Here is a 27,489-nt window from a genome sequence, read left to right as displayed (position 1 = left end):
TGTCATGATGAGATTGAGGAGTTTGAGCAGGGCTTGTTGCAACTTTGGGCTGCTGTGTCTCAGCATCTCATTGTTGACTCCATCTTGGCCACAGGCTTTGCGTGGTCTGAGGGCCTGGAGTTTGTCCAGTAGCTCCTGCTCAGTGATTGGTGATTTTGTAAGGGGTTTTGGTTGTCTTTGATAGCCAATTCCAAAATGTTGAGTTTTTCATAAATGGTGTTTTTGTCTGATTGATTTGTATTTGGGAGCTTTTGATAGAGATTTTCAAAGCATGTTTGCCAGATTGTTCCATTTTGGATGGCCAGTTCTTCTGGTTTTGATTTGTTTAAATTGTTCCACTTCTCCCAGAAACAGTCCTGATTTAGTGACTCCTCAATTTCTGCAAGTTGTTTGTTTATGTATGTGTTTCTTTTCTTTTTCAGCGTGTGTTTAAGTTTTACCGAATCACAGTAGCTGAGGCGCAGATCTGTGTTGTGTGGTTGTCTGTGTTTTTGATTTGAGAGTTTTCGTAGTGCATTTCTGATGTTTTTGCACTCTGTATCAAACCACTTTTCTTTTGCTTTTGTTTTTTGGTAGTTTTTTGATTTAGTTGTTTTTAGCTTAGATTTTGATGCTAGTTTGTGAAATAGGTGATTTAGTTTTTGTGTGGCCAAGTTTATGCCTAATTTGTTGGTTTGATACGGAGTGTTTAGGAATGTATCCAACAGTGTCTGAATGTCTTCATCGCCCAGTGCAGTTTGGTATCTGTCTAGGCTGTCTGTGTCCCATCTGTACGCCTGGTTGAGGTCATACAGCAGGCTGGGCTGTGTCAGTGTGTCTCTGTGCTGGTGTGCACTCTTCATGTAGAGTGTGATCTGGCTGTGGTTGGAGAGAGGAGTTTGTGGCCTGACAGTGAAGGCCCTGATACAGGAGGGGTCCAGGTCGGTGATGGCGTAGTCCACCACACTGCTGCCCAGAGCTGAGCTGTAGGTGAACCTGCCTAGAGAGTCCCCTCTAGTCCTGCCGTTGACGATGTACAGGCCCAGCCCTTGACAGAGCTGGAGCAGCTCGCACCTGGTGCTGTTGACTGTGGTGTCATGGCTGCACCTGTGTGAGGTGACCGGTGTGTGGTACAGAGGGGATTGTCCGAATACGTGAGTACACTCTCTCTCTCCCTCTGTCAGTGCTCTGTAGGAAACTCTCTCTCTCTCTCTCTCCTCTGTCAGTGCTCTGTAGGAAACACTCTCTCTCTCCCTGTGTCACTCAGGCATGTGTTGAGGGTGTGGAGTGTGAATGCAGCGCAGCTCGCAGATGAGCGCAGGAGAAAGAGCCGAGCTGAGGAGCACTACCGGCGCATGCTGCTGACCAAGGTACCGTGAGTGTCTGTGGTAAAGGCCTCTTGCGAGGTATAGGGCTGGGGTGCACCTGGCTAGGATGATTGTGTGGGGGTACAGTGAATGGCTTGGGCTTTCCACGCGGGTGCCATTCTGAGTGACTGCAAGTGCGTCCGGGAGCCTGACTGCGTCTCCTTGACGGTGCTCTGTGCCACAGTCCTGGACTGGGAGCCTGACTGCGTCTCTGTGATGGTGCTCTGTACCACAGTCCTGCGCTGGAAGCCTAACTGTGTCTCTGTGACGGTGCTCTGTGCCACAGTCCTGCGCTGGGAGCCTGACTGCGTCTCTGTGACGGTGCTCTGTGCCACAGTCCCGCGCTGGGAGCCTGACTGAGTCTCTGTGACGGTGCTCTGTGCCACAGTCCTGCGCTGGGAGCCTGACTGCGTCTGTGATGGTGCTCTGTGCCACAGTCCTGCGCTGGAAGCCTGACTGCGTCTCTGTGATGGTGCTCTGTGCCACAGTCCTGCGCTGGGAGCCTGACTGCGTCTCTGTGATGGTGCTCTGTGCCACAGTCCTGCGCTGGGAGCCTGACTCCCTCGCTCTGTGCCACAGCCTGACTGCGTCTCTGTGATGGTGCTCTGTGCCGCAGGCCCACGCTGGGAGCCTGACTGTGTCTCTGTGACGGTGCTCTGTGCCACAGTCCTGCAGTGGGAGCCTGACTGTGTCTCTGTGACGGTGCTCTGTGCCACAGTCCCGCGCTGGGAGCCTGACTGAGTCTCTGTGACGGTGCTCTGTGCCACAGCCTGACTGTGTCTCCGTGACGGTGCTCTGTGCCACAGCCTGACTGTGTCTCTGTGACGGTGCTCTGTGCCACAGTCCCGCGCTGGGAGCCTGACTGTGTCTCTGTGACGGTGCTCTGTGCCACGGTCCTGCGCTGGGAGCCTGACTGCGTCTCGGTGACGGTGCTCTGTGCCACAGTCCTGCGCTGGGAGCCTGACTGCGTCTCTGTGACGGTGCTCTGTGCCACAGTCCCGCGCTGGGAGCCTGACGGTGCTCTGTGCCACAGTCCCACGCTGGGAGCCTGACGGTGCTCTGTGCCACAGTCCCGCGCTGGGAGCCTGACTGTGTCTCTGTGACGGTGCTCTGTGCCACAGTCCTGCGCTGGGAGCCTGACTGTGTCTCTGTGACGGTGCTCTGTGCCACAGCCTGACTGTGTCTCTGTGACGGTGCTCTGTGCCGCAGGCCTGCGCTGGGAGCCTGACTGCGTCTCTGTGACGGTGCTCTGTGCCACAGCATGACTGCGTCTCTGTGACGGTGCTCTGTGCCACATGCCAGCGCTGGGAGCCTGACTGTGTCTCCCTGTGTGTTGCTCCCAGGTCGTTGTGGCGTGGAGGGATGCCACTGCTCTCACCGTGTATCGCCGGCTGCAGACAGGGGGCGCTGTGAGAGAGGCACAGGCACAGCTGGCGCGGGGTGAGTCATGGCCGCCAGAGACAGAGAAGAGAAGCTGGTGAAGGAGTAAGCTGGAGGGGAGTTCAGTGCCGTCAGTCTGTGTGCAAGAGCTTCAGGAACCGCAGGGCTGCAGTGAAAGCCGTGGACAGACAGAAAGAGGCCTCGTGTTCCTGTCGCCTGCCGGTGTGAGACGAGTGCTACCTGTCTCTCTCTCCCTACCAGTGCGGCTGCACCAGGCCTTCCTGCGCTGGAGGGAGCAGAGCAGGGCGTCGGGGCAGGAGAGGGCCCAGACGGAGCTGGCAGCACAGCATCGCAACCGGACTCTCCTCCGCAAGAGCCTGTCCGCCTGGACGCAGCACCATCGGGCCTGCATCCGGAAACTGGTGAGGGCACTGGGAAACACGGGGAGAAGGCAAGGCAGTGAGATCCACTGGGAGACACGGCCCCGTGTCTGTGTGTGTCTACACTGAGAGACACATGCCCATGTCTGAGTGTGTCTCTCTACATTGGGAGACACATCCCCGTGTCTGTGTGTCTCTCTCTACACTGAGCCCTGCGCTCTTGTGTCTGTGTGTCTCTCTACACTGGGAGACGCGGCCCCGTGTCTGCGTGTCTCTCTACACTGGGAGACGCAGCCCTGTGTCTGTGTGTCTCTCTACACTGAGAGACACGGCCCTGTGTCTATGTGTCTCTGTGTCTGTGTGTGTCTGCAGTACCTGGCTCTGAGCCCTGTGCTCTTGTGTCTGTGTGTTTTACAGGTGCTGTGCCGGCTGGCCGACTGGTTCCGGTCCCAGCGGCTTTCTCTGTCATACTTCACCAGCTGGAAGAGACAGGTGAGCTGGAACAGCTCGATTAATGCTTTGGTACACATAAAGCAGGACTTCAAAGCGCCCGAAGCTCTGAGCCCTGTAAAGCTCTGGAATGTCCTCGCAAAAGAAATTCAGGACTCAACCACATTCGGTGCTTTTATGTCCAGCCTAACAGTTTTCCAGAAGGGCTTTTTGGCTTTTGTGGTATCGCAGGCATTGCTCTCCTCTTTCTTGGCCTGTGCCCGTCGGGGCCTGCCCGCCCGACCCTGAGCACGTGCCCCGGCCTCCCCTCCAGTCGCCAGGCCGGGCCAGCTGGAGCCTGTGCCCTCACTCAGGGCAGCGACACCCCCCAGCAGGGTAACCCCTTCTGGGGCAGGTATGAGGGCCGTGGCGAGTCCAGCCTGGTCGTGCTCGCGCGCTGACAGGAGGAGGAACCTCTGCAGACGCACCACGGGTCGCGGCTTTAAGCGCTGATGTCCTCAGGGGTCGTCGGGGCACAGCTGACCTGTCTGCCGCCAGCCTTGTGCTCGAGAGACTGCCCGGTCTCAGTGAGCACTGTCTGCACGGTGTTGTGCAAAAGCACTGCGCCTGCGTTGTCTGCATGGGCGGCGGTCTTGTGTGTGTGACCTGAGAGTCCGCTCGCTCTCAAGGTGCCGCACACAGCAAACCCGCTGAAGTTAGGGTTAATGGTGAAGTTAGTTGCATAGGTATGAATGATCAGGTAACTGTAAATGGAGGTTCTGGAGAATGTTAATAAAGCATTTAGAGATAGACAATAATATATACAGTTGCAAGAAAAAGTTTGTGAACCGTTTGGAATTACCTGGATTTCTGCATGAATTACTCATAAAAATGTGGTCTGATCTTCAAGTAAGTCACAATAATAAACAAACACAATCTGCTTAAACAATTGTACTTCCTGTCAGTGCTGAGCGCATCATTTAAACACTCACAGTCCAGGCTGGAAGCCTTGTGAACCCTTGTATTTAGTAACTGGTAGAACCTCCTTTAGCAGCAATAACCTCTACCAAACGTTTCCTGCAGCTGCTGGTGAGACTTGCACAACGGTTAGGAGGAATTGTAGACCATTCCTCCTTACAAAACTGTCTCAGTTCATTGATATTTCTGGGATTCCTTGCGTGAACAGCTCTCTTCAGGTTATGCCACGGCATCTCAATTGTGTTGAGGTCTGGACTCTGACTTGGCCATTCCAGAGCACGGATTTCCTTCTGTTTAAGCCATCCTGTTGTTGCATCACCCAACTTCTATTAAGCTTCAGGTGACGGACCGCTACCCCGACTTTCTCCTGTAAAACGTCTTGATGCATTTTTGAATTCATTGTTCCCTCTATGATAGCAAGCTGTCCAGGCCCTGAGGCAGCAAGGCAGCCCCAAACCGTGATGCTCCCTCCACCATGCTTCACAGTGGGCATGAGGTTTTGGTGTTGGTGTGCAGTGCTTTTTTTTCCTCCATACAGGGTTGTGCGTTTCTGCCAGAGAGTTCAACTTTTGTCTCATCTGTCGACAGAACATTGTTCTAGTAGTGCTGTGGAAAGTCCAGGTGGTCCTTTGCAAGCTTGAGACGTGCAGCAGTGGTTTTTTTTGGAGAGCAGTGGTTTCCCCCGTGGCGTCCTTCCATTAACACCCTTCTTGTTCAGTGTTTTTCTGACAGTGGACACACGAACAGAGGCTTGGGCAAGTTCAAGAGATTCCTGCAGGCCCTTTGCTGTTACCCTAGGGTTCTTTTTCACCTCCTTCAGCATTGCACGCTGCACTCATGCCAAGATCTCTGCAGGACGCCCACTCCTAGGGAGAGCAGCAACAGTCCTGAATTTCCTCTATTTGTAGACAATTTGTCTTACTGTGGATTGATGAACACCCAGGCCTCTAGAAATGCTTTTGTAGCCTTTTACAGCTTTATGCATCTCTACATTTCTTCTAAGGTCCTCTGATATTTCTTCTGATCAGGGCATGGTTCACATGAACAGCTCTTTCTTGAGAAGAGCAGACTCTGTTAGTAACCAACCCCTTTGTGTGCCTTTTTTATAGGATTAGTGCACCTCCAACCCACACCTCCAGTCTCATCTCATTGATTGGAACACCTGACTCCAATTAGCTTTGGGAGGAGTCATTAGCCTAGAGGTTCACATACTTTTTCCAGCCTGGGCTATGAATGTTTAAACGATGTCTTCAGTACTGACAAGAAGAAGTACAATTGTTTGTATGTTATTAGTTTAAGCAGATTGTGTTTGTTTATTATTGCGACTTAGTTGAAGATCAGACCACATTTTTATGAGTAATTCATGCAGAAATCCAGGTAATTCCAAACGGTTCACAAACTTTTTCTTGCAACTGTACATCTGTAAATATTGACCGGTTAAATATCCGAGGTGCGGGCGAGGACCGTGCAGGTGAGGGGTCCCGGGTGCTGTGCCATGCGGAGCCAGGCGCGCTCCGAGGGGTGCAGAGGGACCAGGGGGTGGGCGTTGGCACCAGGGTCAGCCAGCGCCGCACAGCCGCTCACCTGTTTCTCTGGCGCTCTGCAGCTGCTGGCGCGGCGCGGGGAGGAGGAGCAGACCGTGGAGGCCCTCTGGCACTGGTCCTTCGCCCTGCAGGGCAAGGTGAGAGCGCTTGTCCGTCCTGCGATGCCGCCGAGAATCTGCGGCCTCTCCGCGTGACTCACGGCGGCGGTGCGGGGGCCGTTGCAGGTGTTCGACGCCTGGCGGGGCTTCGTGCTGGAGCGGCGCAGGAAGAGCGCTCGCCTGGCCCGTGCCGTCGAGGTCTACCGGCAGGAGCTGCTGCGCGAGGGCGTGGTCCGCATCCTGCGCCACACCGCCGACATGGCTCGCTTCCGGACTGCGCTGGCCGAGCAGAACCAGACCCAGGTATGAGGGGCCGGACCAGACCTCCCTTTCTGCAGAGCTCTGCCTGTGTTTGACCAAACAGGACAGGCCCCTGCCCTGAGACACAGCGCCTGTCGCGGGGCTACACTCCCCTCACACAACCCCAGGTGAAGAACAGCGGCTCAGGCACCCTGGAAACGGATCACAAGCAAAAACCCAGGGAAGTGGGTTGGATACGTGTCCACACCCCTGAGAAGTAGTAGTAGTAATAATTCCTCACACTTCTATAGCTCTTTTCTGGACTCTCCACTGACAGCTCTTTACAGATGGGGATCCCACTACCGCCACCAGTGTGCAGCCCCACCTGGATATGTGACGGCAGCCATAGTGCGCCTGTCCGCTCCCCACACACCAGCTCTCAGTGGGGAGGAGAGCAGAGTGATGAAGCCAGTTCAGAGATGGGGATTATTAGGAGGCCATGACTGGTAAAGGCCAGGGGGTAATTTGGCCAGGAGACCGGGGTTGCACCCCTACTCTTTTCAAGAGGCACCCTGGGATTTTTAGTGACCACAGAGAGTCAGAACCTCGGTTTTACATCTCATCCGAAGGACGGTACCTGTTTACAGTATAGTGTCCCTGTCACTATACTGGGGCATTAGGACCCACACAGACTGCAGGGTGAGCGCCCCCTGCTGGCCCCACTAACACCTCTTCCAGCTCCAACCTTAGCCGGTCTAGCTCGGTCTCCATCCAGGTACTGACCAGGCTCACACCTGCTGGGCTTCAATGGGCTGCCAGCTGTGAGTTGGTGTGTTACAATGTGTAAATAAAGGTAAAGCAGATTCAGATTTATTGCTTCTTGATTTCAGGCTCTTAAGCTACAACATATGTTACTTTGAAAAGGGTGTGTAGACTCTCTGTAGGCTCTGTGTATATTCATCTGGACAAGCGTTGGAGGTGTTCAAGGCAGTGGCCAGGCCCGGGGTGGAGACGATCCGGAGGCGGGAGGGCGGGAGAGGTGACCGCAGTGTCTCTGTCCCCCCAGTCGGCCCTCAGGCTGCAGCGTCTGGTCCGCCGCTGTGCCATGCTCTGGAAGCGCCGGGCGCTGAACCGGGGACGCAGGCAGAGGCCGCCACCCTCGAACCCTGAGCCACGCAGGAAGGCCGTGACCTTTCACCTCCCCGCCGGGGCCGGTGGGGAGAAGGTGGGCGTGGGGCTGCTGTCCGACAGGAGCAGGGCGAGCTGCAGGACCCCGTCGCTGCAGGACGGCGCCATGCCCGCGACAGCGGGAAACACACCCAGCCTGCTGTGAGTGAGACTCCAGGGTGAGCTGGGGTACATCGGGGTGCCACTCCTAATGCAATAACGACTACATGTGTGACTGCAGGCCGTCGGTCCGTGCGCCCCGACTGCAGCCCCGCAGACCAGACTACCTGCTCCCTGCACCCCATCTCCCCGCAAGGGGCAGGTAAGGTGACCCCGGCTCAGAGAGACCGCACGCTCTCACCGTGTGAAGATTGGCACAGAGACGGTACGCCAAGCACAGAGCAGCACTGCGCAGGCCTGACAGCTGCTTCTCAATACCCCTGTTACTGAAAGTATGACAGTTTCGCTGGTTTGTGTGAGGGGGTACACAGGCCCCTGGAGACTGTGAGGGGGCCCCGTGTACAGTTCAGTTGTTACCCCAGTGGTGAACCCTGAGTTTATTTCAGTCTCTCCTGTGCCCCAGTTCCAGTTGTTACCCCAGTGGTGAACCTGAGTTTATTTCAGTCTCTCCTGTGCTGTTCCAGGTGTTACCCCAGTGGTGAACCTGAGTTTCAGTCTCCCCTGTGCTCTTCCAGGTGTTACCCCAGTGGTGAACCCTGAGTTTATTTCAGTCTCTCCTGTGCTCCTGTTCCAGTTGTTACCCCAGTGGTGAACCTGAGTTTATTTCAGTCTCTCCTGTGCTCCAGTTCCTGCGCCCTACAGCCTCTGCCCTCTCCACCACGGTCCAAGCCCTCTGCCCACCAGGGGGTGCAGCAGGAAACCAGGATGCCCCCTCAATCTGCCCCACAGCCAGGTCCCCCTGCAGGGCTGGGGGTGTGGACAGCACCCCCCCCAGAGCTGGCGCTGTGCCCCCAGGAGCCACTGCTGCCCCCCTCCTCTTTCATGGGGCCTCAGGGCTTGAAGGGTCACACCCAGACAGCAAAGGTAAGACTCCTCAACGTCCTCTGTGCTGAGGTGGCAATGTAGCTCTGGTGCCACCAGTACTGTCCCTGGACAGCTGAGCTGTGCTCTAGGTCTGCCGTTTTCTCACAGCACCGTGCATAACCATGAGCTGCTGACCCGAGCGTATGCTTCAGGCCCTGCAGAGCACTCAAGGCCAGTCTGTTCCATTTCCAGACAGAATCCAAGTGTTTCTGTGTCATGTTGTATGGCAGTGTGTGTCACTCCTACAGTACGGCTGCTGTTCTTTACACAGAGGATGGTAGGAGTCTGGAACAAGATAGCTTCCATGTGCTTGAAGCTTCTTTCTGATAATGGCTGGACAAGTTCCTTGGATCAATCAGATACTCACTAGCACAAGAGTTACATGGGCTGGATGGCCTCTTCTTGCCTGTAACCATTCGTAGTTTCACTTTTTAATATGAAAAAACCTCCTCAACGTTTCACAGCGTGTCTTGCTGTAGATTCCAGACTACTCGGTCGAGCTGGGCTTGAAGGAAGTGGTGGAGCTGCTGTCCTGCCTCCCTCACCAGTCCCTCTCTCTGCTTCATGTTGTCCAGCTGCCGAAGAGCTGTGAGGAGCCAGCGGCCTGGTACCATACACCCACCGCTGCCCGGGAGACTGGGGCCCCACCCCGTCCCCACAGGGACCCCCAGGACCTCTTGCTGTTGTCCCCTGCTGCCTTCGCTGGCACTCAGACCCTAAGAAAGACAGGTACTTCCGCACCTTCCTGTCGGGTCAGAGTGGGTCTGTGTCGGGCCTGCACACCGGGTCAGAGTGGGTCTGTGTCGGGCCTGCACACCGGGTCAGCGTGGGTCTGTGTCGGACCTGTGCGCCGGGTCAGAGTGGGTCTGTGTTGAGCCTGTATCCAGACAGTGTGCCATCTCTCTCAGCAGCAGCCTCTGACGATGATGACGAAGAGGAGGGGGAAGGAGACCAGAGGAGACGGGATCAGGGATCCCCGAAGGAGCCACTCCGTGCCTTACTGACGGCCGAACTCTTGCAGATCCGTCAGGAAATGCAGCGTTTCCACGACAACAAGCTAAAGCTCAAGTAAGAGCCTGCTGTGGTGTTTTCTTCACCTCTGACTCCTCTGTCCTCCCCTTCGGCTCTTTCCTGCCCCCGGACTGAAGTGAAGGAGATCTCCTGTCTCCAGCAGGCAGGCCAGAGTGTGACACTCTACTGTGGCACCGACTGCCCAATAACTCTCTTAGCGCAAGGGGAGTCTGCTGTGCCTCTTCAACTTCGATAATACGGGGTGAACAAGACGCCCAGTCCCATAGGAAATACAGTACATGTCTCAGAACTGGCTGGATGGAACAGTGACCTCCAGGAGGCCCAGCTCTGGCAGCACTAGACTTTTTCCAGTGGGAACAACCGGAATCTGTTTCTGTGAACCAAACCAGACAGCACTAACGGCAAATATTTAGAGTGCGTGTTCTCAGATCACTGCGTCTGTCTTAAGAAATGTAAAAAACCACCATTCGTGGAACAGTTGATGTGTGTGCAAGGTAATGGCGTCCAATTTGAATAGCAAAGGGTATGTTGATCAGTTGTCCCCAGGGGTCTAGACCCTGGTGCAGCGGTACCATTTGCAGACAATTGAAAACAGGGAGAAAGCTGGCTAGGAGCAGATCTTCTTCGGGGGGGAAGGGGGCTTGTTTTTTAGTCGTTACTCTTCCCACGACTCCAGTTTTCTCACATGGGCAGGGCGTGGCGCAGGCAGGCTGCAGCGCTTGGAGCCTGGCTGGAGGACAGCGAGAGAGACGGGGAGACGCCGGACTGCGCCGGGGAGGCGCGGCAGGAACTGGCGGAGGTGAGGCCATGAGCGCAGTGCAGCCGTCTGCCGCCGCTTCAGACATCTGGACAGCCGGAAGCACAAGCTCATTCTCTCTCGCTCTCTCGCTGTAGCTGGAGCGGAAGATGAGAGCGCTGTCCGCGCAGCTGAAGGAGGGGCAGCCGGCGATGGTGCAGCACGCGGCGCGAATCCGCGAGATTGCCAGCCTGCTGCCAGACTGACGCCGCTCAGATCCCGACGGAGCAGCTCTGTTCCGCTGGCCCTGCCTGACCCGAGCCGTTTCCCACAGGGCCGCTGCGGCTCCAGCCCCTCTATGCTAAATTCGATGTGCCGAGGGTCGCCCATCCTGTGCCCCGGGTTGTTTTTCGTGAGGTCTTGGTAGAGGTGCCCCTGCAGTGCAGGCGCGTTGCCCAGAGCCTCCCTGTTTCCCAGCCCAGTGGCACAGCAGGAACTCATGATGCTGTATAGACAGAATGGCTGTGTCTAACTTATTTTTGCAAAGAAAATATAATAAATGTGTTTTTGCTGTTGGGACTGTAGCTCTCTGTAATTGTGAACTGTTACAGTTCTGCAAACCCTGGTCAGTGAAAAGGGAAGGAATCGTGATGAGACAATGGCACAGACATGGGCTCAGCCATTGTCCTCAAACACAAGCAGCTGTTTCTCGCACAGGGGAGAGGGAGAGAGAGCTGGATGGACCTGCCAACAGTTTTTACCTTGAACAGGTGCAGAGCAGTTTCTTGTGGACAAAAAAAATAACGACTCCAAACACCTTGATCCTGAGTTTCAGTAGGAGCTATTCCCACAGGTCACACGAGATGCATGGAGACAGATCCCTGCAGGTCACTCAAACACCTTCCTCTCACAGACCGCTGAGCTTTCCTTCTCATGTTTCCACACAGTTCTCCTAGTCCTGTCTGAAACAGCAGCCAGAAGGCAGAAGCATGTGCATCCACGTCTGGCCCTGCACACTGAATGCTTCATCTGCTGCTGCTTGACAGCTCTGTCGTGAGCTGGGTGGGGTGTATTTTATAATGGTTGGGCTGTGAAACAGTAGTGTACTTAATCACACAAGTCTCAGCCGAAAAAGTGAACTGCATTAAAGAAAACAATGAGCAACTGCTGTCAGTTCCTTGTTAAAAAAAAAACACGAATTACAGGTTGTGTGTACCCATTGCTGCTGCTACTACTCCATTTCCCACACAACAATGCTCATCTTAGTCTTGAAAACTGTTTTACTAATGGGGAGGACGGGGTGTGGAGCCAGTCTGGTGATGATTATGCAGCCCTGTGAAAGGTCACGGTGAGGTCATGGTGGGAACAGGAGAACTGGGGGGTACCAGGAGCCTCTTGGATCCCTTCTGCTCTGACCTGTTCCCTGAAACCTGTCCTACTGACCCCCGATGTAAGGAGGGAGATGGCTGGACGAGCGTGGTGCCTTCTGGAAGCTACTGAAGAGACCAGGGGGGCCGTGTGGGAGAGAGTGTGGGGGTGGGCGAGAGTGGGAGTATGGCCGAGCCGAGGGGTGTGAGGTTGTGGAGGTGGATGCACGTGCTGTGGGAAACCTGGTTGGAGGTGATGATGGCAGCCTGATGCTGCACAAAGAGTGTGAAGGGTGGCAGCTGTGGACTGTGGACAAAACGGACATGAGGGCCAGAGGGCGGGGGAGGCAGTCTCAGATGACCGGTGGGTTTCCAGGCTGGAGGGTTAGAGTAGTAAGAGTGGCCAATCCTGGAGCTGCTGCAGTGAGCCGCTGTGCTGTACTCACAGGGGGGGGACGAGACTCCGCCCCGGCCCACACATGGACCCCTTGAAAGGCTTCAGCAAAAAAAACCCACCAACCCTTCTGTTTATTACGAAGAGGCAAAATTTAATGTTTTAATTTTTGAAAACCTTTGACATGTACACAGTGTTGAATGAGACCATGTTTCAAGTATTTTACATAGTACATATAAAAATACTGTGCAACTAAATCTAAAGTCAGGATGTGTTTTTTTTATCCTTAACGGACCGGAGCTACTCAGCCTAGAGAATTCTCAGCATCACAGGCCCCTCAGTGAAATCAGCTACCCCCCAGCCCATGACCTCTCGGTGGAGGCTCAGACTCGGGTTCAGGTTGGGGTCAGAGTTCCCTGGTTTCCCCAGCGCTCTGCCAGGGTGGAGTAACAGCTCAGGACTCCCTGCAGGCGAGACTCCTCTGAAACCCAACCCAGACCCTGCAACGGCAGCGAGCATACTTGACGCATCTTCACAGTGGAGTATCCGTCCTTCCAACACAAAGGTACAAGGAACTGGTGGAAAATAACAGCAATTTTAATTTTGGCACTACTGGGGAATCCTAAAAAGCACCAGCACCTAGAGTCTCCAGCCTTCAGCCTCCACTGCCACATCACCCATTAATTTACACCCACAACACATCAGCCTTTTCTGGTTTTAAACATTTCTTGGCTTTTAACTGTGACTCTTGCTCGGTTTAAACAACACTGATCTTATTAAGAACCCCAGCGACAGTATCTTGCACTTACAGGTGCAAGCGCTGAAACATCCCCCAACACTCGGCTGACAGGATGGGACCCAGTTCCTCCACGTGTTGAAGCTGCTGACAGGGCACGCGCTCGTGAACGGGAGGAAAAGTCATCCGTTCGCACGTGTGAAGTGCAGCACGTACAGTTTGCTCACAGCCGAGCACCTCTTCTCCCGCTCACCAGGGGGGCTGGCACTGGCGACAGGGACGGGCAGGGCCGCAGGACAGCGGACGAGCGCGGACGGTCACGGGGAGAAACAGGGCCGCAGAACGAGGAAGCACCAGCCGGCGGTCACTCCCGGTGCGCAGAGGTGTGGTCACTCATGCAGTGGGGAGGAGCGGTCGGTCACTCCAGCAGCGTAGAGAAGGGGTCACTCCCGGTGCGCAGAGGTGTGGTCACTCATGCAGTGGGGAGGAGCGGTCGTTCACTCCAGCAGCGCAGAGAAGGGGTCACTCCCGCAGCACAGAGGTCACTCCCGGTGCGCAGAGGTGTGGTCACTCATGCAGTGGGGAGGAGCGGTCGTTCACTCCAGCAGCGCAGAGGGCACCTCCGCAGTGCAGGAGCTGTCGGTTACTCCCCCAGACCAGAGGGGTGGTCACTCCTGCAGCGCAGAGGTCACTCCCACAGCACAGAAGAGCGCTGTAGGACGGGTGTCTGTGGACAGCGTTCGTACAGCTGCCCTTCCATCAATTCAGTGTAACTCGAGAGGCAGCCGGGAGCCTGGCGGAAGTAAACACAGGACGCTGGGCCCCGCCGTGTGCGTCTGACCCTGCTCTCGTGTTTCCGTGTCTGTAGCCGCCTCCGCTGTGCCGGCGAGAGACGACGCTCGGTGCACGGCTTTGCCAGTCCAAAACCTCCGGCGGCTCGCGGACGCCCTCGTTTTTATACAAGCGCGCGTTCGAGGGAGAAGAGAGAGGGAGGGGGGCTGGCCGTGTGTGCGTGCGCGCGGGTCTGTCTGGACTGGAGCGCTCAGCGTGTCCGGGACCGCGCGTCACAGTCCCGAGTCTCGGCGTGGCCCTGCGCCGGAGTCTCTCTCGCTCACATGGTGCCCAGGGCCTCGCCGAAGCGAATCTTCTGCCCCGCCTTCAGGCTGAAGGTGAAGTCCTTGGGGGCCTCGAACAGCAGGACGATGGTGGAGCCCAGGTTGAACTCGCCCAGGTGCTCCCCCTTGCGCATGTAGACCCCCTCCCTGTTGTTGTTGGACACGTAGCTGAAGTCGTTGAAGGAGCCCTTGCTGTAGCGCGGGCTGTTGGTGTGCAAGTCCTGCACAGGGGAACAGGAGAGAGAGGGAGTGAACGGGGAGGAGGTGGAGAGGAACACGCAGAGGAAAATGCTCCTATTCAGCAGGAACGGCAGTGACTCTGTGCTCTGTCCCCTCTCACAGGACTGCCAGCCAGGAGACAGGGCTGCGTCTGCACAGCCCCACACTTACAACCTCTTCTCAGCCTCCACAGCACACCCAGAACTGCCCAAAACAGTGGAGCAGAGGCAGAAATCTTTAAAGCGCCTGCAGCAGGTAGGTGGTGCCTTAACCACTGCAGACCTGCAGGGGGAGCTGGCAAGCTCCTCTGTGTCCTCCACAGCTGCTGCTTTCCCCTCCCATCACCCACACTGCAAAGCCCAGGAGAGAGAGGACAGAGCAGGACACTGTTAACCCTGCACTCTGGCTGCATTTCTCTTAGTACTTTAAATTGGGCGGTGCAGTGGCTCTGTGGCTAAGGATCTGCGCGCCTGGTCATCCATTTATACGGTGCCCCTGGAAGGTTGCCGGTTCGCATCCCGCGGCCGGCAGAGGAATCCTACTCCGTTGGGCCCCTGAGCAAGGCCCTTAACCCCAACTGCTCCAGGGGCGCCGTATAAATGGCTGACCCTGCGCTCTGATCTGTCTGTGTGTCTCATGGAGAGCAAGCTGGGGTCTACTAAAAGAAATTTCTAATACAAGAGATTCTATAGGGCCAATAAAGTGATCTGATCTCTTCTCTCTCTTAATTACATACTCTTTTCAACTCAGTGTCCAGTTCCTGTTTTATTCTGTTCACGAACACAGGGGGCGCTACAGAAGAACTGCTGATAGTATCGGCATGGAGGTCCTCCAAGCAGACGTCACACAGATAAACAAAACTGGGACTCCCTCAATCTCCGACTCCCCCAGTGTGATCGCCAAGAGCCAGGGAGGGGTGACGAAGAGAACCGCCACCCCAGCCCTGCCCGTGCTCAGTCAGCAGCGTGCCCCCTCTGCAGGTTAGTGACCGAAAGGAAGCCTTAACTGAACCAACGAGCTGCTTTACTGCGTGGAAAAATAAAACCTGCAAATATTCCAGAGGTTTGGAACTTCCTTGCAAAACGCAATAGTGAAAAGGCCACGGCCAGCAGGTTTCAGAGCCGAAAGCAGTGAAAACCGTTGCGATTAATCTTATTATGAAGTTAAATAAACGTTCCGACTCTGGAGCCGAGATCACGGCCGGAAGAAGAGAGCAGGAGCTGGGCGACCAGAAGCAGGACAGGGGTCCCCAGAGCTCACCCGCGCGGGAGCCTCCTCCTCTGGTCTCATTTTAAAGGTGCTGGAACGTGTGAAACTCACGTGCACATTCAAAAACATGACGAGGCCGGCAGCGGGAGGGGTGTTGGGGTGCAGGGGGGTCTCACCTTGTCGAAGTAGATGCGGATGGAGCCCACGTTGGTGGCGCCCACGGCCGTGAGAGAGAAGAAGCCGTGAGTCCACTCCCCACTCAGGACCACTCGCTCGTTGTGGCAGAACAGCTCCTTGATCCAGCGAGCCACTCCCGGGTTGACAGACATCAGGGAGCCTGGGGGGAGGGGGAGACAGAAAAACGTTCCTGTCTGATCTCTGCTGGGAGAGTTTCTTATTTAGGTCCTTTCCTTCCAGGAAAATTCAGCTACTGCTTGTTTTATTTCTTCCCCTCGGGACAAGAGTCCGAGCCCGTAGCTGGTCTGTAGGGTGTCTGGCCAGCCTGACCGACCGCCCCTCCCTGTCTGTCCCCACGGCCCTCCAGAGACCCAGCCTGCGCAGAGCCAAGGTTGCGCCAAGGGGGATTAGGGCTCAGCTGAGGTAAGCAGCTAAACGCGCTCTTAATATGGTCAGCAGGAAGAGCAGACTGTGTGTGAGCCTCTCAGGTAGGACAGGTGTGCTGAAGGACAGGGACAGGTGTGCTGTAGGACAGGGACAGGTGAAGTGCGGGACAGGTATACTGAAAGACAGGGACAGGTGTGCTGTAGGACAGGGACAGGTGAGGTGTGGGACAGGTGTGCTGTAGGACAGGTGTGCTGTAGGACAGGTATAGGCGAGGTGTGGGACAGGTGTGCTGTAGGACAGGGACAGGTGTGTTGCAGGACAGGGACAGGCGAGGTGCGGGACAGGTGTGCTGTAGGACAGGTATAGGCGAGGTGCGGGACAGGTGTGCTGTAGGACAGGGACAGGTGAAGTGCGGGACAGGTGTGCTGTAGGACAGGTATAGGCGAGGTGCGGGACAGGTGTGCTGTAGGACAGGGACAGGTGAAGTGCGGGACAGGTGTGCTGTAGGACAGGTATAGGCGAGGTGCGGGACAGGTGTGCTGTAGGACATGCATAAGGAAAGCTTCCTCACCTGGAAAGTGCCGTCGATGTGCCACCCTCCAGTCAGTGGGTGAGTGGAAACAGTGGTAGTCACCTGGCGCCAGGTAAATGACACAGTGATATAGCTGGTTACCCTCCTTCGTCACCAGGACATCCTGGAAGGAGCTGGAGTCTTCCTCATCTGGACAGGCAGAAACACACGTCATGCCACGTCAGACATGTACACAGAACAGGAGCTGTTTTCACATGACCCCAGTGCTTGATGGATTCCCACGCAACACAGCAGAGGTCCAGTAATACAGGGAGGTACTGACCCACAATCCAAGAGAGAAGAGAAGGATTCGGGGTACTCACTGCGGTTCAGAGGCAGGCCGTCGCCCCATGTGTGTGGGCCCAAGAAAGTCTCCAGTGAGTAGGTGACCCCCTTCACCTGCTCCACCTCACAGTTCTTGACCCGACCAAAGTGCAGGATTTTCCCATCTGACGGGCTGATCTACACAGGGCACGCACACAGATCACAGGCAGTAAGACAGCAGGAAACCATCAGGCACAATCAGGAGGCACCTTCGTCATCATCATGATAATAATACAGTGTGTGATCTCCTGTCCCAGCCTGAGGAACAGACAGTGAGCCTGTCTCTCAATAATAATAAAACAGTGTGTGATCTCCTGTCCCAGCCTGAGGAACAGACAGTGAGCCTGTCTCTCAATAATAATAATACAGTGTGTGATATCCTGTCCCAGCCTGAGGAACAGACAATGAGCCTGTCTCTAAATAATAATAATACAGTTTGTGATCTCCTGTCCCAGCCTGAGGAACAGTGAGCCTGTCTCTCAATAATAATCCAGAGAGAGAATGCTCCATCTGTCTACAGTATATGTAAATATTTTATGATATGATATGTCTTTGTTGTAAATGTCTGTAATATGTCTGTAGATTGTATTTTACTTTTATTTTATGTTTTGTTCCATGTTAATTGTATTATTTTTATTTGCTTTGGCAACACTGATTGTACCCATCGGTCATGCTAATAAAGCACCTTGAATTGAATTGAATTGAGAGAGAGAGAAAGAGAGCGCACCAGAGATGGAGATGGAGAGAGCGCGAGAGAGAGAGCGCCGGGGATGGAGAGAGGGAGAGAGCGCCAGATCCCCAGCAGCAGGGAGGGAGGCAGACTGAACTCTGGAGAACCCTCGCCCCGTGCCTCACCACGCAGTGCGAGTCGCAGACGGGCCGGGCCTGCGGCTTGAGCTTCCTCCTGAAGAACTCGCTCAGGTTGCGGTAGTGGTGCAGGTCCTCCACCGCCGCCTCCTTCATGTCCACGCCGAAGGTCCAGATGTACAGGCTGTACACGGGCTTGCGCAGCCAGGTGGGCAGCTCCACCTGGTTCAGGCGGCCCCAGGCGCGGGACAGCAGGCGCGTGGGGATGGACTTGTACAGGGCAACCTGGCGGAGAGGGGCACGGTCAGGGCAAGCCTCGGGCACACTGCCCGCCTGTATCTGGGGCAGCACAGCTGTCTGCCAGCGCGAACCGGAGCTCCGCACGAGTCGGACAGCACTCGGGCACACTGCCCGCCTGTATCTGGGGCAGCACAGCTGTCTGCCAGCACGAACCGGAGCTCCGCACGAGTCGGACAGCACTCGGGCACACTGCCTGCCTGTAGCAGCTGCCCCCTGGTCAGCACCGTCTGTCGGGGGTGGAGCGTCCCTCTGCCGGGCTCACAGCATGGCCCAGGCAGACAGGAGGGCGCCCTGCCATTCCCAGCAGACTCTGTGAATTTCATTCTTCAATTTAAAAGCGGCTGCCCCCTCCAATCCAGGAGACACATTTTCAGTTTCCTCTCCTTCCCCCCCTTGCGGGGGGCTGGCCCAGGTGCGCTCAGCAGCTCAGGGACAGAGGAGCCTGCTGCTGCTCGTGCAGTGACGGTGTTTGGGTTTTGCGGGTCTGGATGCTGGGATAACGCACGCACACACTCGTGAAACCACGGGTCAGGCACACAGCCCACTTGCCCTGGCACAGTACTCACCCTGCTGGTGGGCCGCCAGCCCACTTTGGCCAGGGGTTTGAGGGCACCGAAGGGCAGGAAGTAGTAGAGGAAGGAGAGTGGCCATGAGCGCAGCTTCAGCGTGGAACGGGACATACAGCTGAGCTGGCCCAGCCGCCGCCGCAGAGCCAGCTGAGGAAACTGCAACCTGCACACGCAGCACACGCATGCAGGGGACACGGGAGAGATCAGGACACGCAAAAGACATATGAGAGATCAGAACATGCAGGGGACATGGGAGAGATCAGGACAGGCATGGGACATGGGATATGACACGTGCAGACACAGGACAGACAGACAGACAGACAGACAGACAGACAGACAGACAGACAGACAGACAGACAGACAGACAGACAGACAGACAGACAGACAGACAGACAGACAGACCCAGTACAAGTACAGAGAGAGACCGTGACAAACAAGACAAGAGAGACAGGCAGACGGACAGATTAGATCAGAGCTCAGTACTGCGGACATCCTTACAGTCACACTCGGACACGTGGTCACTATCACTAGCGTCATTTCCTAACATCCTCAGGCCACAGGTCCTGTCCGTCACCCTGTCGCGGGACACGCCTCTCTCACACTGCTGCAGGACTGGCACAGCTCAAAGCACAGAGCAAACAGTCAGCACGCCGGCAGTCCAGCTCCAGCAAACAAGCTCCCACCCCTCACACGTACAGATACACGCACCCTCATGCTGGGTTTGCGGTGTGCTGCCCTCTCCACCACTTCTGAGAATGCAGGAACCCTGCAGGGGCTGCTGGCCCAAGCCAGGCCGGGTGTAAGCGTGGGGCTGGGCCGGCTGACCGGGAGAGGGCCCGGCCCGCGTGGGGATCGTCGGACACGTCCGCCGCACTCGTGCCCCTCTCACCCCCTCCCCTGTCCCCTCTCCCCCGTCTCCACGTCTCTGCCTCTCAGCCATGAATGAGAGGACTCTGACACCACCACAGAGGAGGGACAGAGATTCACGCCAATGGCACAGACCAGCAGTGAGCAAGGAGCCCACTGCAGGCCAACTCATCTCCCGAGACCAAAACAAGGCAATTAAACAGTATCAGGCTATCAGGCACCCCAGCCTCTGCAGCGAACAACACTAATTGCCTACTGCTGCACAATGCAAACACACCAGTCGAAATGGCGCGTGAACAGCTCATTGGGCATAATGTGACTGATGAAAAACAGAGCCGAGGAGAGCTGCCTGCTTCCTCCAGTACTGATACAGTGCTCACGTACTGCACATCCATTGTCTGACCGCTTTATCCAGTACAGGGGGTCGTGAGGGAGCCAGTGTCTATCCTGGCAAGCACTGGGCACAGGGCACACCCTGGACAGGACTCCAGCCCATCGCAGGGCAGACACAGACGCACAACCCCTACCGGCGTGTCTCTCGACAAGAGGGCCGAGAGGAACCGCACGTGAATAAAGGGAGAACGTACAAACTCCACACAGACAGACCCCGGGAATGGGACCTAGTGCCCCCGTGCTGCGAGGCAGCAACGCTGACCACTGCCCTATGTACGTTTTTCTCTGAACACACCGGAGTTGGCTGATTAAGGATGTGTACGACCGGCTATCAAGAAATCTCCGCCTGTCATTTCCGCAAGAAGAGTAAAAGGCACGACCAGGACCCGCAGAGCGGTGAATACGGCCCGGCCCGGCCGCCGTGGGCACTCCTGGGAGAGGAGCTGGCTGAAAGGACGGGATTTTCCGCTTCTGCGCAGGCAGGGAGGGACGAGCCCCCTCCTGGACCCCTGAACCTCCGTCGGACTGGGGCGCCACGGCTCAGGGGACCCCGGGAGGAAGTATCCCACAAGTCAGCAGACCCAAAAGGGCCTGCAGGCGCGGAGACCACCCCTGGGGCAAAGAGAGACAAGGTCATCGTCTTCTGGGGGCAAGAGATCTTCCGGCAGACAGGGGGGGCTCCCCAGTGAGTGGCGTTTGGACAGGGGTGAGCACTGCGACCCCTGGGTGCCATCGGGGTGTTGTGCTGTAGGAACCCCCCTTTAACACGGGTCTGGGTCAGGGCCAGCCTGCAGGACAGCAGCAGTCTAACAGGCTGAACAAGCTGATCAGAAGAGCCAGTTAGGTCATTCTGTCGGAACTGTCGTTCTGTCACTGGGTCTGATCTAGACACCCTGGAGGTAGTGCCTGAGAAGAGAATGGTGTCCAAACTAGAGGCCATCATGGACAACGTCTCCCATCCCCTCTATGACATGCTTGTGGAAATGAAGAGCACGTTCAGCAATAGGCTGATCCACCCACGGTGCGACAGGGAGCGCTACAGGAGGCCATTCTGGCCTTCTGTCACAAGACTGTACAACTCATCCACTGTGTGCCTGGGCAGGGGCAACACTGACCCGTTTTTGGACTAAACATGAATTCTGTTTACAGCTGGTTTTCCTGTTTACAACTGATTTTTGTGCAATATATTTATACTGTGCAATACATCTTCCACAGCAGGACCTGGTCAGGGCCAGCCTGCAGGACAGCAGCCTGCCACAGGGAGGCCAGGGTCACCACAGCAGGACCTGGTCAGGGCCAGTGTGTCCTCATGACCTGAGCCAGCAGGGGCTCCCTGGCCGACCAGGAAGGGGGGTGGACTTCCCAGCATCCTCTGTCAGGACGCTCGGGGAAATCAGACCCCTGCAGGGTTTCATCGGGACACACTGAAAACCCATCAGGATTCTACATACAAAATGTTTGATCAAATAAATTAAAACAGGGTGCTGTGTGTTCTTGCACATCACTAAACCACCCTCTCTGGGCTCTCTGTAATGACCCAGGACATTAAAAACAGCCACACCAGTCTCAGGATTGAGCAGCAGAGCTACAGTCTAACCTGGGACTGAATATACCTTTCCTAGATCAGCTGTCCTAAAAACACCCGGCTTATCACAACTTTTAAGACGGTTAAGGACACAAACACAACACTAACATGCATTAAGTATGGAGAAGTGCAAGGTGACATGATACTTCCTAATCCAGATTATCGCTTGTGTGTCAGGGAACTGGGTCAGACAGGACTTCCTCTGAAAGCGATTACCTAGGTAGCAGACTAATCCAGCATGCGGACAGCACGGACTGCTGGGATAGCCCGCCTAGCTGTCAGAAAGAGCAAGGAGCCACCTTTAAAATCAGCAGTCCGCGGGCTCACCTGGGATTTAAGACTCTCTCAGGGCCCATAAAAACGCGATCGTCTCTTACTGACGGATATTTTTCCCACGCCACTGAGCCAGGAGCATCCTGAAAACATCACCGCGTGCAGCCCAGATACCCCCCCAACTTCCACCTCAACACACGCATCTGTGCGCCAGATCAGCCTACACTCTTACAGACTGACCCTTCACCTGGAACCTTTATTCCAGACTCACTGGTCATCTCATACTGCCCACCACCCCCTGACCCTCATGTCCACCTAGTCCACAGTCTCCTCGTACCCTCACACCCACACAGCTCCCCCCTCCCCGGTCTCTTCAGGAGCCCCCAGAAGGCACCACGCTCGTCCAGCCATCTCTCTCCTTACATCAGAGGACAGGAGGAGGACTGGCTGACCGTTTCAGGGAACAGGTCAGAGCAGAGGGGATCCAAGAGGCCCCCCCAGTTCTCCTGTCCCGACCACGACCTCACCATGACCCTCAGACTGGCTCCACACTCCCAGCCCTGCAGGTGGGCTGGTCTCTTCCTAAATCCAGGCAACTCCCACCTTGCCCCTTCACCTGTGCCTCCAGTCTCACCTGTCCTGTCCCTCACCTGCCCCTCCCACGCACGCACACCTGAGGACTGAAACACCACTTTCTCTCGGCCTGTCAGCGCAAGACCACAGCTCCTGCACCCAGCCGACTGCAAGTAACAGAAACCGATGTCTCGCAGTCTTCTGCCCTGATGAGTCAACGACAGAACAGCTATGGTCACCTCCAGGTAGCCTGGAGTCCCAGAATGCATGTAGCTGCTTTTGATTTTAAAATTGACCGCTCAGTGATGCATTCAGCATCCCTCCAGCACTGCAGGAACACTGTGAAGCTCAGACAGCACACGGATAGTTGATATGGGTGGTACTGCACGCTCAGAGCAGCAGCACAGTCCTGCAGGAGGAGGATTGAGCAGATGTGACTGAAGTGTCAGCACACATGTACATCTTCCAGACAATGTGGGGAAGCAATAAAAAGGCAAACAAAATGCCAGGACACAGAGTTAAAAGCACAGAATCTAAATCAAGGGAGGTGATGTTAAAATTACACCAAGCAGCAGTAAGGCTTTATTTAAAATATTGTGTACACTTCTGGTCACCATGTTATAGAAAATATATTTCTGTTCTGAAATCAGTCAAGAGAAGAGCAACCTGACACATTCTGGAGCTCAAGGGAGTGTCCCACTCTGACAGGCTGAGGGAACTGAGTCTCTTCAGTCTGAAGGGAGTGTCCCACACTGACAGGCTGAGGGAACTGAGTCTCTTCAGTCTGAAGGGAGTGTCCCACTCTGACAGGCTGAGGGAACTGAGTCTCTTCAGTCTGAAGGGAGTGTCCCACTCTGACAGGCTGAGGGAACTGAGTCTCTTCAGTCTGAAGGGAGTGTCCCACTCTGACAGGCTGAGGGAACTGAGTCTCTTCAGTCTGAAGGGAGTGTCCCACTCTGACAGGCTGGAGGAACTGAGTCTCTTTAGTCTGAAGGGAATGTTCCACACTGACAGGCTTTAGGAACTATGTCTCTTTAGTCTAAAGGGAGTGTCCCACACTGACAGGCTGAGGGAACTGAGTCTCTTTAGTCTGAAGGGAGTGTCCCACACTGACAGGCTGAGGGAACTGAGTCTCTTTAACCTGAAGGGAATGTTCCACACTGACAGGCTGGAGGAACATGAAACAGAGGATGCAAGTGGAAACTAAAGAAACGTGCATTTAAAACCAACAGCAGGAGGCAGTTCTTTACACAAAATGTGACGGGATTGTGGAACAAGCTTCACAGCCATGTTGTTGAAGCTGATGCCCTGCTTTCCATCAAGAAACAGCAGGGCTGAATGGCCTCTCGTTTGTAAGTTGATGATCCTATGGACAGAACAGCCTTATTAAACAGCATCATCTGAAGCCATGGAGCCATTAAACAGCTATCCAGGTTGGGGCAAAAGTATCCCAGGAATAACCCAGCTGTGTTTCCTTAAAGCAGGCAGAATCATAGAGACGCCTTTTCACTTCCAGCCTGCAATCGGGATGCCAAACCACAACAAACATCCAATGTCCTACCGCTGCTTTCTAGCAACAAGGAGCAAATCTTGCTTTGGAGGAAAGGCTTATGATAAACCCAGCCAGACCGATTTTTTATTTAATGCCAAAAAGGAAGAAATACAAACAAACAAAAAGCACCTCTGTGCAAAAAGTACAAAATCCAAGCCACACCAACGCTGACAGACGCTGCGTGACTGTTTACTGCAGCCGCCGGTACGCAGAGAAAACCACGAGCCCATCACTGCCCGATCGCTCGGAAACCTGCTGCAGCCTTCAGGGAGCAGGGAGGCGTGAGAATCGCAGAGCAGGAGGCCATTCCCACAACACTGGGATTTTCCAAGCCTTCGGCACGGAAAACTGCCAGGGCCGCTGCCCCCGATGTGAACGAGAGACAGCGCTCAGCACGCAGAGTGGGCACGACAGCAGCGGTACTGCAGGGCCTGAGGCAGACGCTCTCTGGGAAGGCTGGTATTATTTCCCCTGTCCGGACTGGAAGAGCCTCTGGGAAGCTCCAGCACTTCGTCCCAGCACTGCAGGGTCTCCTCCAACAGAGAGGAGAGACCGAGGGGTGCAGCAAGCAGCCCCCTCCCCTCTCCCCCTCTCCCCCTCTCCCGTGCAGAGAGCACACAGAGCCATGGCCACACACACCTCCTGGGTCCTGCAGGGACAGGCAGCCCACTGAACCCCTCCAGACCCCGGGGCGCACACACGGCACCGTGCCACAGACACACTGCGCACCCCACAGTACAATACACGCACCACACTGCACAACACCACAGCATACTTCACACCGCGCAAGACACGACGCACGCCACACTGCACACAACACACGCCACACCGCACAGCGCCACAGCCAGCCATTTCAGAAACCAAGACGCGCATCTCTCGGAAACCGCTCACGCCTCACCCCCACTCCCAGTTTCTCCACAACGTCTGCTGTCGGACCTCTCGAGCGCGGTGGAGCCCGGACTCCCTCTACGTTCCAGTTCTCTCCAGCCGGCAAGCACGCATCCTCCCTTACTGACACCGAACAAGCGCGTCACGCAGGTCCCAGCGCTGCCTAGAGGATCTGGCCGGAACGAGCCCGGATTGGGCACAGCTGCAGCCGCCCTGCCGGTCCCTTCGCCCACTGCAAAGAACAGGCACCAGGGGTCTGGCCTCCCAGCCCCCAACTCCGCTGGGTTTGATCTGCCTCCGAGCCCCGCTGCCTGCCTGCCTGCCTGCCTGCCTGCCTCTCCGCGCCCCCTCCCCCTCCCCTCTTCACTGCAGACGCACTGTGCCCAATCACAGGCACCGGCGCTCAGCCCTGAGCTCTTTCTCATGCAAACACACCGAGATGGGCTGGGGGAGAAAGGACAGTGCAAAAACTTCCTCCTCCTGCTTGCAAAACCCCACAGAGCACAACGGGGAAGTGAGAGAGCAGAGAGCGAGGACCGGCGGCCTCCCTCTGTTTCTGCCTGAGCCCGAGAGCCCAGCACTGCAGAAACCACACAGGAAAGCTTAAGGGCATTACAGGGTAAGCGGGCCAAACACGGGCTCTGCACCACAGCGAGAGGGCTTTGCACATGACACACGCCGACACACAACACGCACACTCCCCCACCGCCTCTCCCTCGCAGGCCTGCCACCTCTGTCCAGAGTCTTGCTGAGCTGGTGCGGACTCTTCCTCTCCCCTCCTGCCCTGCGCTCTCCCTCTCCCTCCCTTCCTCCCTCCCTCCCTCCCTCTCTGGAGCTGCGCCAGTCCCCGCGAGTCAGTCCGTGGGTCCGTCGGGGTCAGTCGGCGGGCACCGGGCAGTGCCGTGCCGTCCAGCGGTAGTTACCTGAATCGTGTCCGGTGGCTGGGAGCAGCGTTGGCCTCGCTGCGGCCGCCGCCGCCCCCCCCCTCGCCGCCGCTGCCCCCCCCCGGCGCTCCGCGCTCCCCTGCCTGGCTCGAGCCGCTGCCCGGCCGCAGCCTGCGCGCATGGACCTTAACTCTGCGGAGGTTGTAGCAAGAAGGAGGACTATGTAAAGACCTGCAGCATCTCACCATTTCCCTGTACTCCACGGCGCTGTCCGCAGGTAGCCCTGGCACATGATCGCGCGATTTAAAGAGCTGAGCTCTCTCTCTCTCTCCTGCTGGCCTTCAGCCTCCGGCACGGGCGGATGTGACGCCGTCCAGGATAATCCTGCCTCCTCCTCCCCTCCTCCTCCTCCGCGCGAGGCTCTGCTGATGTCCCTGCTCGACGGCGGGTCTCAGCCGCCGCAGCAGCGCTGATGCTCTCCTGCCTCTTCTCTCTCTCTCTTTCTCTCTCGCGCGCGCGCAGCGGAGCCGCAGCTTCCTGAGCGCGCAGCGGCTGGCCGCGTGGGGGAGGGGGGCCCTGCCGGCTTTGTGAGAAAACACAGCCCCATGAGAACCGAGTGCAGACGGGCCGCCGGCGCCGACCGGCTGAAAACCGGCCTCCCCGGGCCGACCGGGTGTGGAGGCTGCCTCCCTGGACAGCCTCGGCTCTGCCGTGTTGAATATAAAAGGTGCACGCCTTCGATAAAGACACCCACCCCCGGAATCAAGACAGGCGAGCTCTGGGATTAGGGAGGAAAGGCCGGATTCTGGGAGAGCGGGCAGCACAGGCTGGAAGCCTGCTGTCTGAAGACAGGGGCGCTGATTGTCACTGTCTGAGTGCACAGGCCCGATGTCTCAGACAGCAGCAGAGGCCTGATGCTCAGATGACACAAGCGCGACAGCACTGCCTGGTCCTGCCTGCAGCGAGCCTCCTGCACGGCCTGACTCAGACACTCCCGACATGAGTACTGCATGCCAAAGCCTCGATCTCGATTTTTCCTCCCAAAATAGCAGGGCTTCGAAGCAAAAAAAATCTAACAGTGTTATTCCTCCTTGTGTTCAATAATAAAAGATTATCATCATCATCATCTCCAGTGATGAAAGGTGTAATTAAGCAAGCCACAAAAACCTAACAGCTCTCAGACTGAAGATGCAACTGGCTTTTCAAGTTTTAACTCATTTAAGATTTTCCCTGTTGCAACACCCAAGAAATCTTCACAGCTGTAAACATCTGAAGACAATCACTAGAATATTCAGATGGTAAATGTTTCCAGAATGCTTCTCAAAGTAGAAGCAGTGTCTACAGTCCAGTCGGGTGTCTCAGTGTGTGTGCATTCAGGGACAGCAGTGTCTCTAGCAGTGTCTCCAGTCCAGTCAGGAGTGTGTCTGTGTGTGAATTCAGAGGAGTGTGAGAGGAGAAGGACAGCAGTGTCTCTAGCAGTGTCTCCAGTCCAGTCTGGAGTGTCTCAGTGTGTGAATTCAGGGGGAGTGTGAGAGGAGAGAGCTCAGTCAGTACATCATCTCTACTAAACACAGTGAGTCCTAACACGTAAAAGCTGCCAGTCAGTGCAGGTTCTTTCATCTCTTTACAACCCAGTGAGGACAATGAGACAGAACCAGACTGCAGACTCCCAATGCACAGCAGCTTGACCCAGTCCAGGTTTCCCTGAAAGACGCAGCACTCTTGAACAGACGGCGGCCCAGACAAACAGAAGACGACCGCCCGCAGTCCCCACTACCGTCCACAGCTGTAGGCGACAGAGGTGTGACCTGTCCGGGCGTGTTGTCTGAACGTGTCACCCGCAGGGCCCAGGCACCCTGGCTGTTTCCAGCAGTCTCAGTCATGTGCACCTCAATATTACCAACAGACGTGGCTGCCTAATTCGC

At 56.0% G+C, this 27,489-nt stretch overlaps 3 protein-coding genes across 6 annotated transcripts in view; 1 reads left to right on the top strand and 2 right to left on the bottom strand.

The window, feature by feature from the left end:
- Window positions 1-10,951, top strand: part of sfi1 (SFI1 centrin binding protein) — a 42,201-nt gene extending 31,250 nt beyond the window's left edge. For 2 of the 3 annotated variants that reach the window (XM_088936047.1, XM_088936045.1), the window contains 13 exons: window positions 1,247-1,349; window positions 2,690-2,786; window positions 2,988-3,148; window positions 3,524-3,598; window positions 6,120-6,194; window positions 6,282-6,458; window positions 7,462-7,724; window positions 7,804-7,884; window positions 8,369-8,606; window positions 9,182-9,335; window positions 9,515-9,674; window positions 10,332-10,437; window positions 10,533-10,951. In XM_088936047.1, the coding sequence (XP_088792173.1) occupies window positions 1,247-1,349; window positions 2,690-2,786; window positions 2,988-3,148; window positions 3,524-3,598; window positions 6,120-6,194; window positions 6,282-6,458; window positions 7,462-7,724; window positions 7,804-7,884; window positions 8,369-8,606; window positions 9,182-9,335; window positions 9,515-9,674; window positions 10,332-10,437; window positions 10,533-10,640 (1,798 nt within the window). In that variant the 3' untranslated portion in view covers window positions 10,641-10,951. The remainder of the gene's footprint in view (window positions 1-1,246; window positions 1,350-2,689; window positions 2,787-2,987; window positions 3,149-3,523; window positions 3,599-6,119; window positions 6,195-6,281; window positions 6,459-7,461; window positions 7,725-7,803; window positions 7,885-8,368; window positions 8,607-9,181; window positions 9,336-9,514; window positions 9,675-10,331; window positions 10,438-10,532) is intronic. The other variant, XM_088936046.1, reaches the window with a different exon arrangement.
- Window positions 10,952-12,268: 1,317 nt separating this feature from the next.
- Window positions 12,269-26,147, bottom strand: LOC148818852 (phosphatidylserine decarboxylase proenzyme, mitochondrial-like). 2 transcript variants are annotated; one of them, XM_088936049.1, is made up of 7 exons: window positions 25,810-26,147; window positions 18,547-18,712; window positions 17,729-17,965; window positions 16,873-17,011; window positions 16,550-16,699; window positions 15,591-15,751; window positions 12,269-14,207 (listed from the first exon to the last, which is right to left on the bottom strand). In XM_088936049.1, the coding sequence occupies exons 1-7, from the start codon at window positions 25,854-25,856 to the stop codon at window positions 13,983-13,985; spliced, it is 1,125 nt and encodes a 374-aa protein (XP_088792175.1). In that variant the 5' UTR covers window positions 25,857-26,147; the 3' UTR covers window positions 12,269-13,982. The 2 variants fall into 2 exon arrangements, with proteins under 2 accessions (XP_088792175.1, XP_088792174.1); XM_088936048.1 differs by having other exon boundaries at window positions 25,604-25,812.
- The window catches only part of LOC148818851 (phosphatidylserine decarboxylase proenzyme, mitochondrial-like), a 16,617-nt gene continuing 15,143 nt past the window's right edge, over window positions 26,016-27,489 (bottom strand). Inside the window, exon 4 of the mRNA XM_088936050.1 lies at window positions 26,016-26,147. Coding sequence (XP_088792176.1) covers window positions 26,016-26,147 — 132 coding nt within the window. The remainder of the gene's footprint in view (window positions 26,148-27,489) is intronic.

Source organism: Atractosteus spatula, chromosome 17 (assembly GCF_055471065.1).
Source record: "Atractosteus spatula isolate fAtrSpa1 chromosome 17, fAtrSpa1.hap1, whole genome shotgun sequence".
NCBI lineage: Eukaryota > Metazoa > Chordata > Actinopteri > Semionotiformes > Lepisosteidae > Atractosteus > Atractosteus spatula.
Note: the sequence above shows the minus strand (reverse complement) of the source record. Positions and strands in the feature narration are given on the sequence as shown.

Excerpts from the sequence above, each read along its gene's own strand:
- LOC148818852 (XM_088936048.1), bottom strand. The coding sequence starts at position 25,812 with ATGGTGAGATGCTGCAGGTCTTTACATAGTCCTCCTTCTTGCTACAAC. Across the intron at positions 17,012-17,728 it reads TCTGCGACTCGCACTGCGTG|ATCAGCCCGTCAGATGGGAA; the intron begins GTGAGGCACGGG and ends TGCCCTGTGTAG. Across the intron at positions 15,752-16,549 it reads ACATCGACGGCACTTTCCAG|GCTCCCTGATGTCTGTCAAC; the intron begins GTGAGGAAGCTT and ends CCCTCCCCCCAG.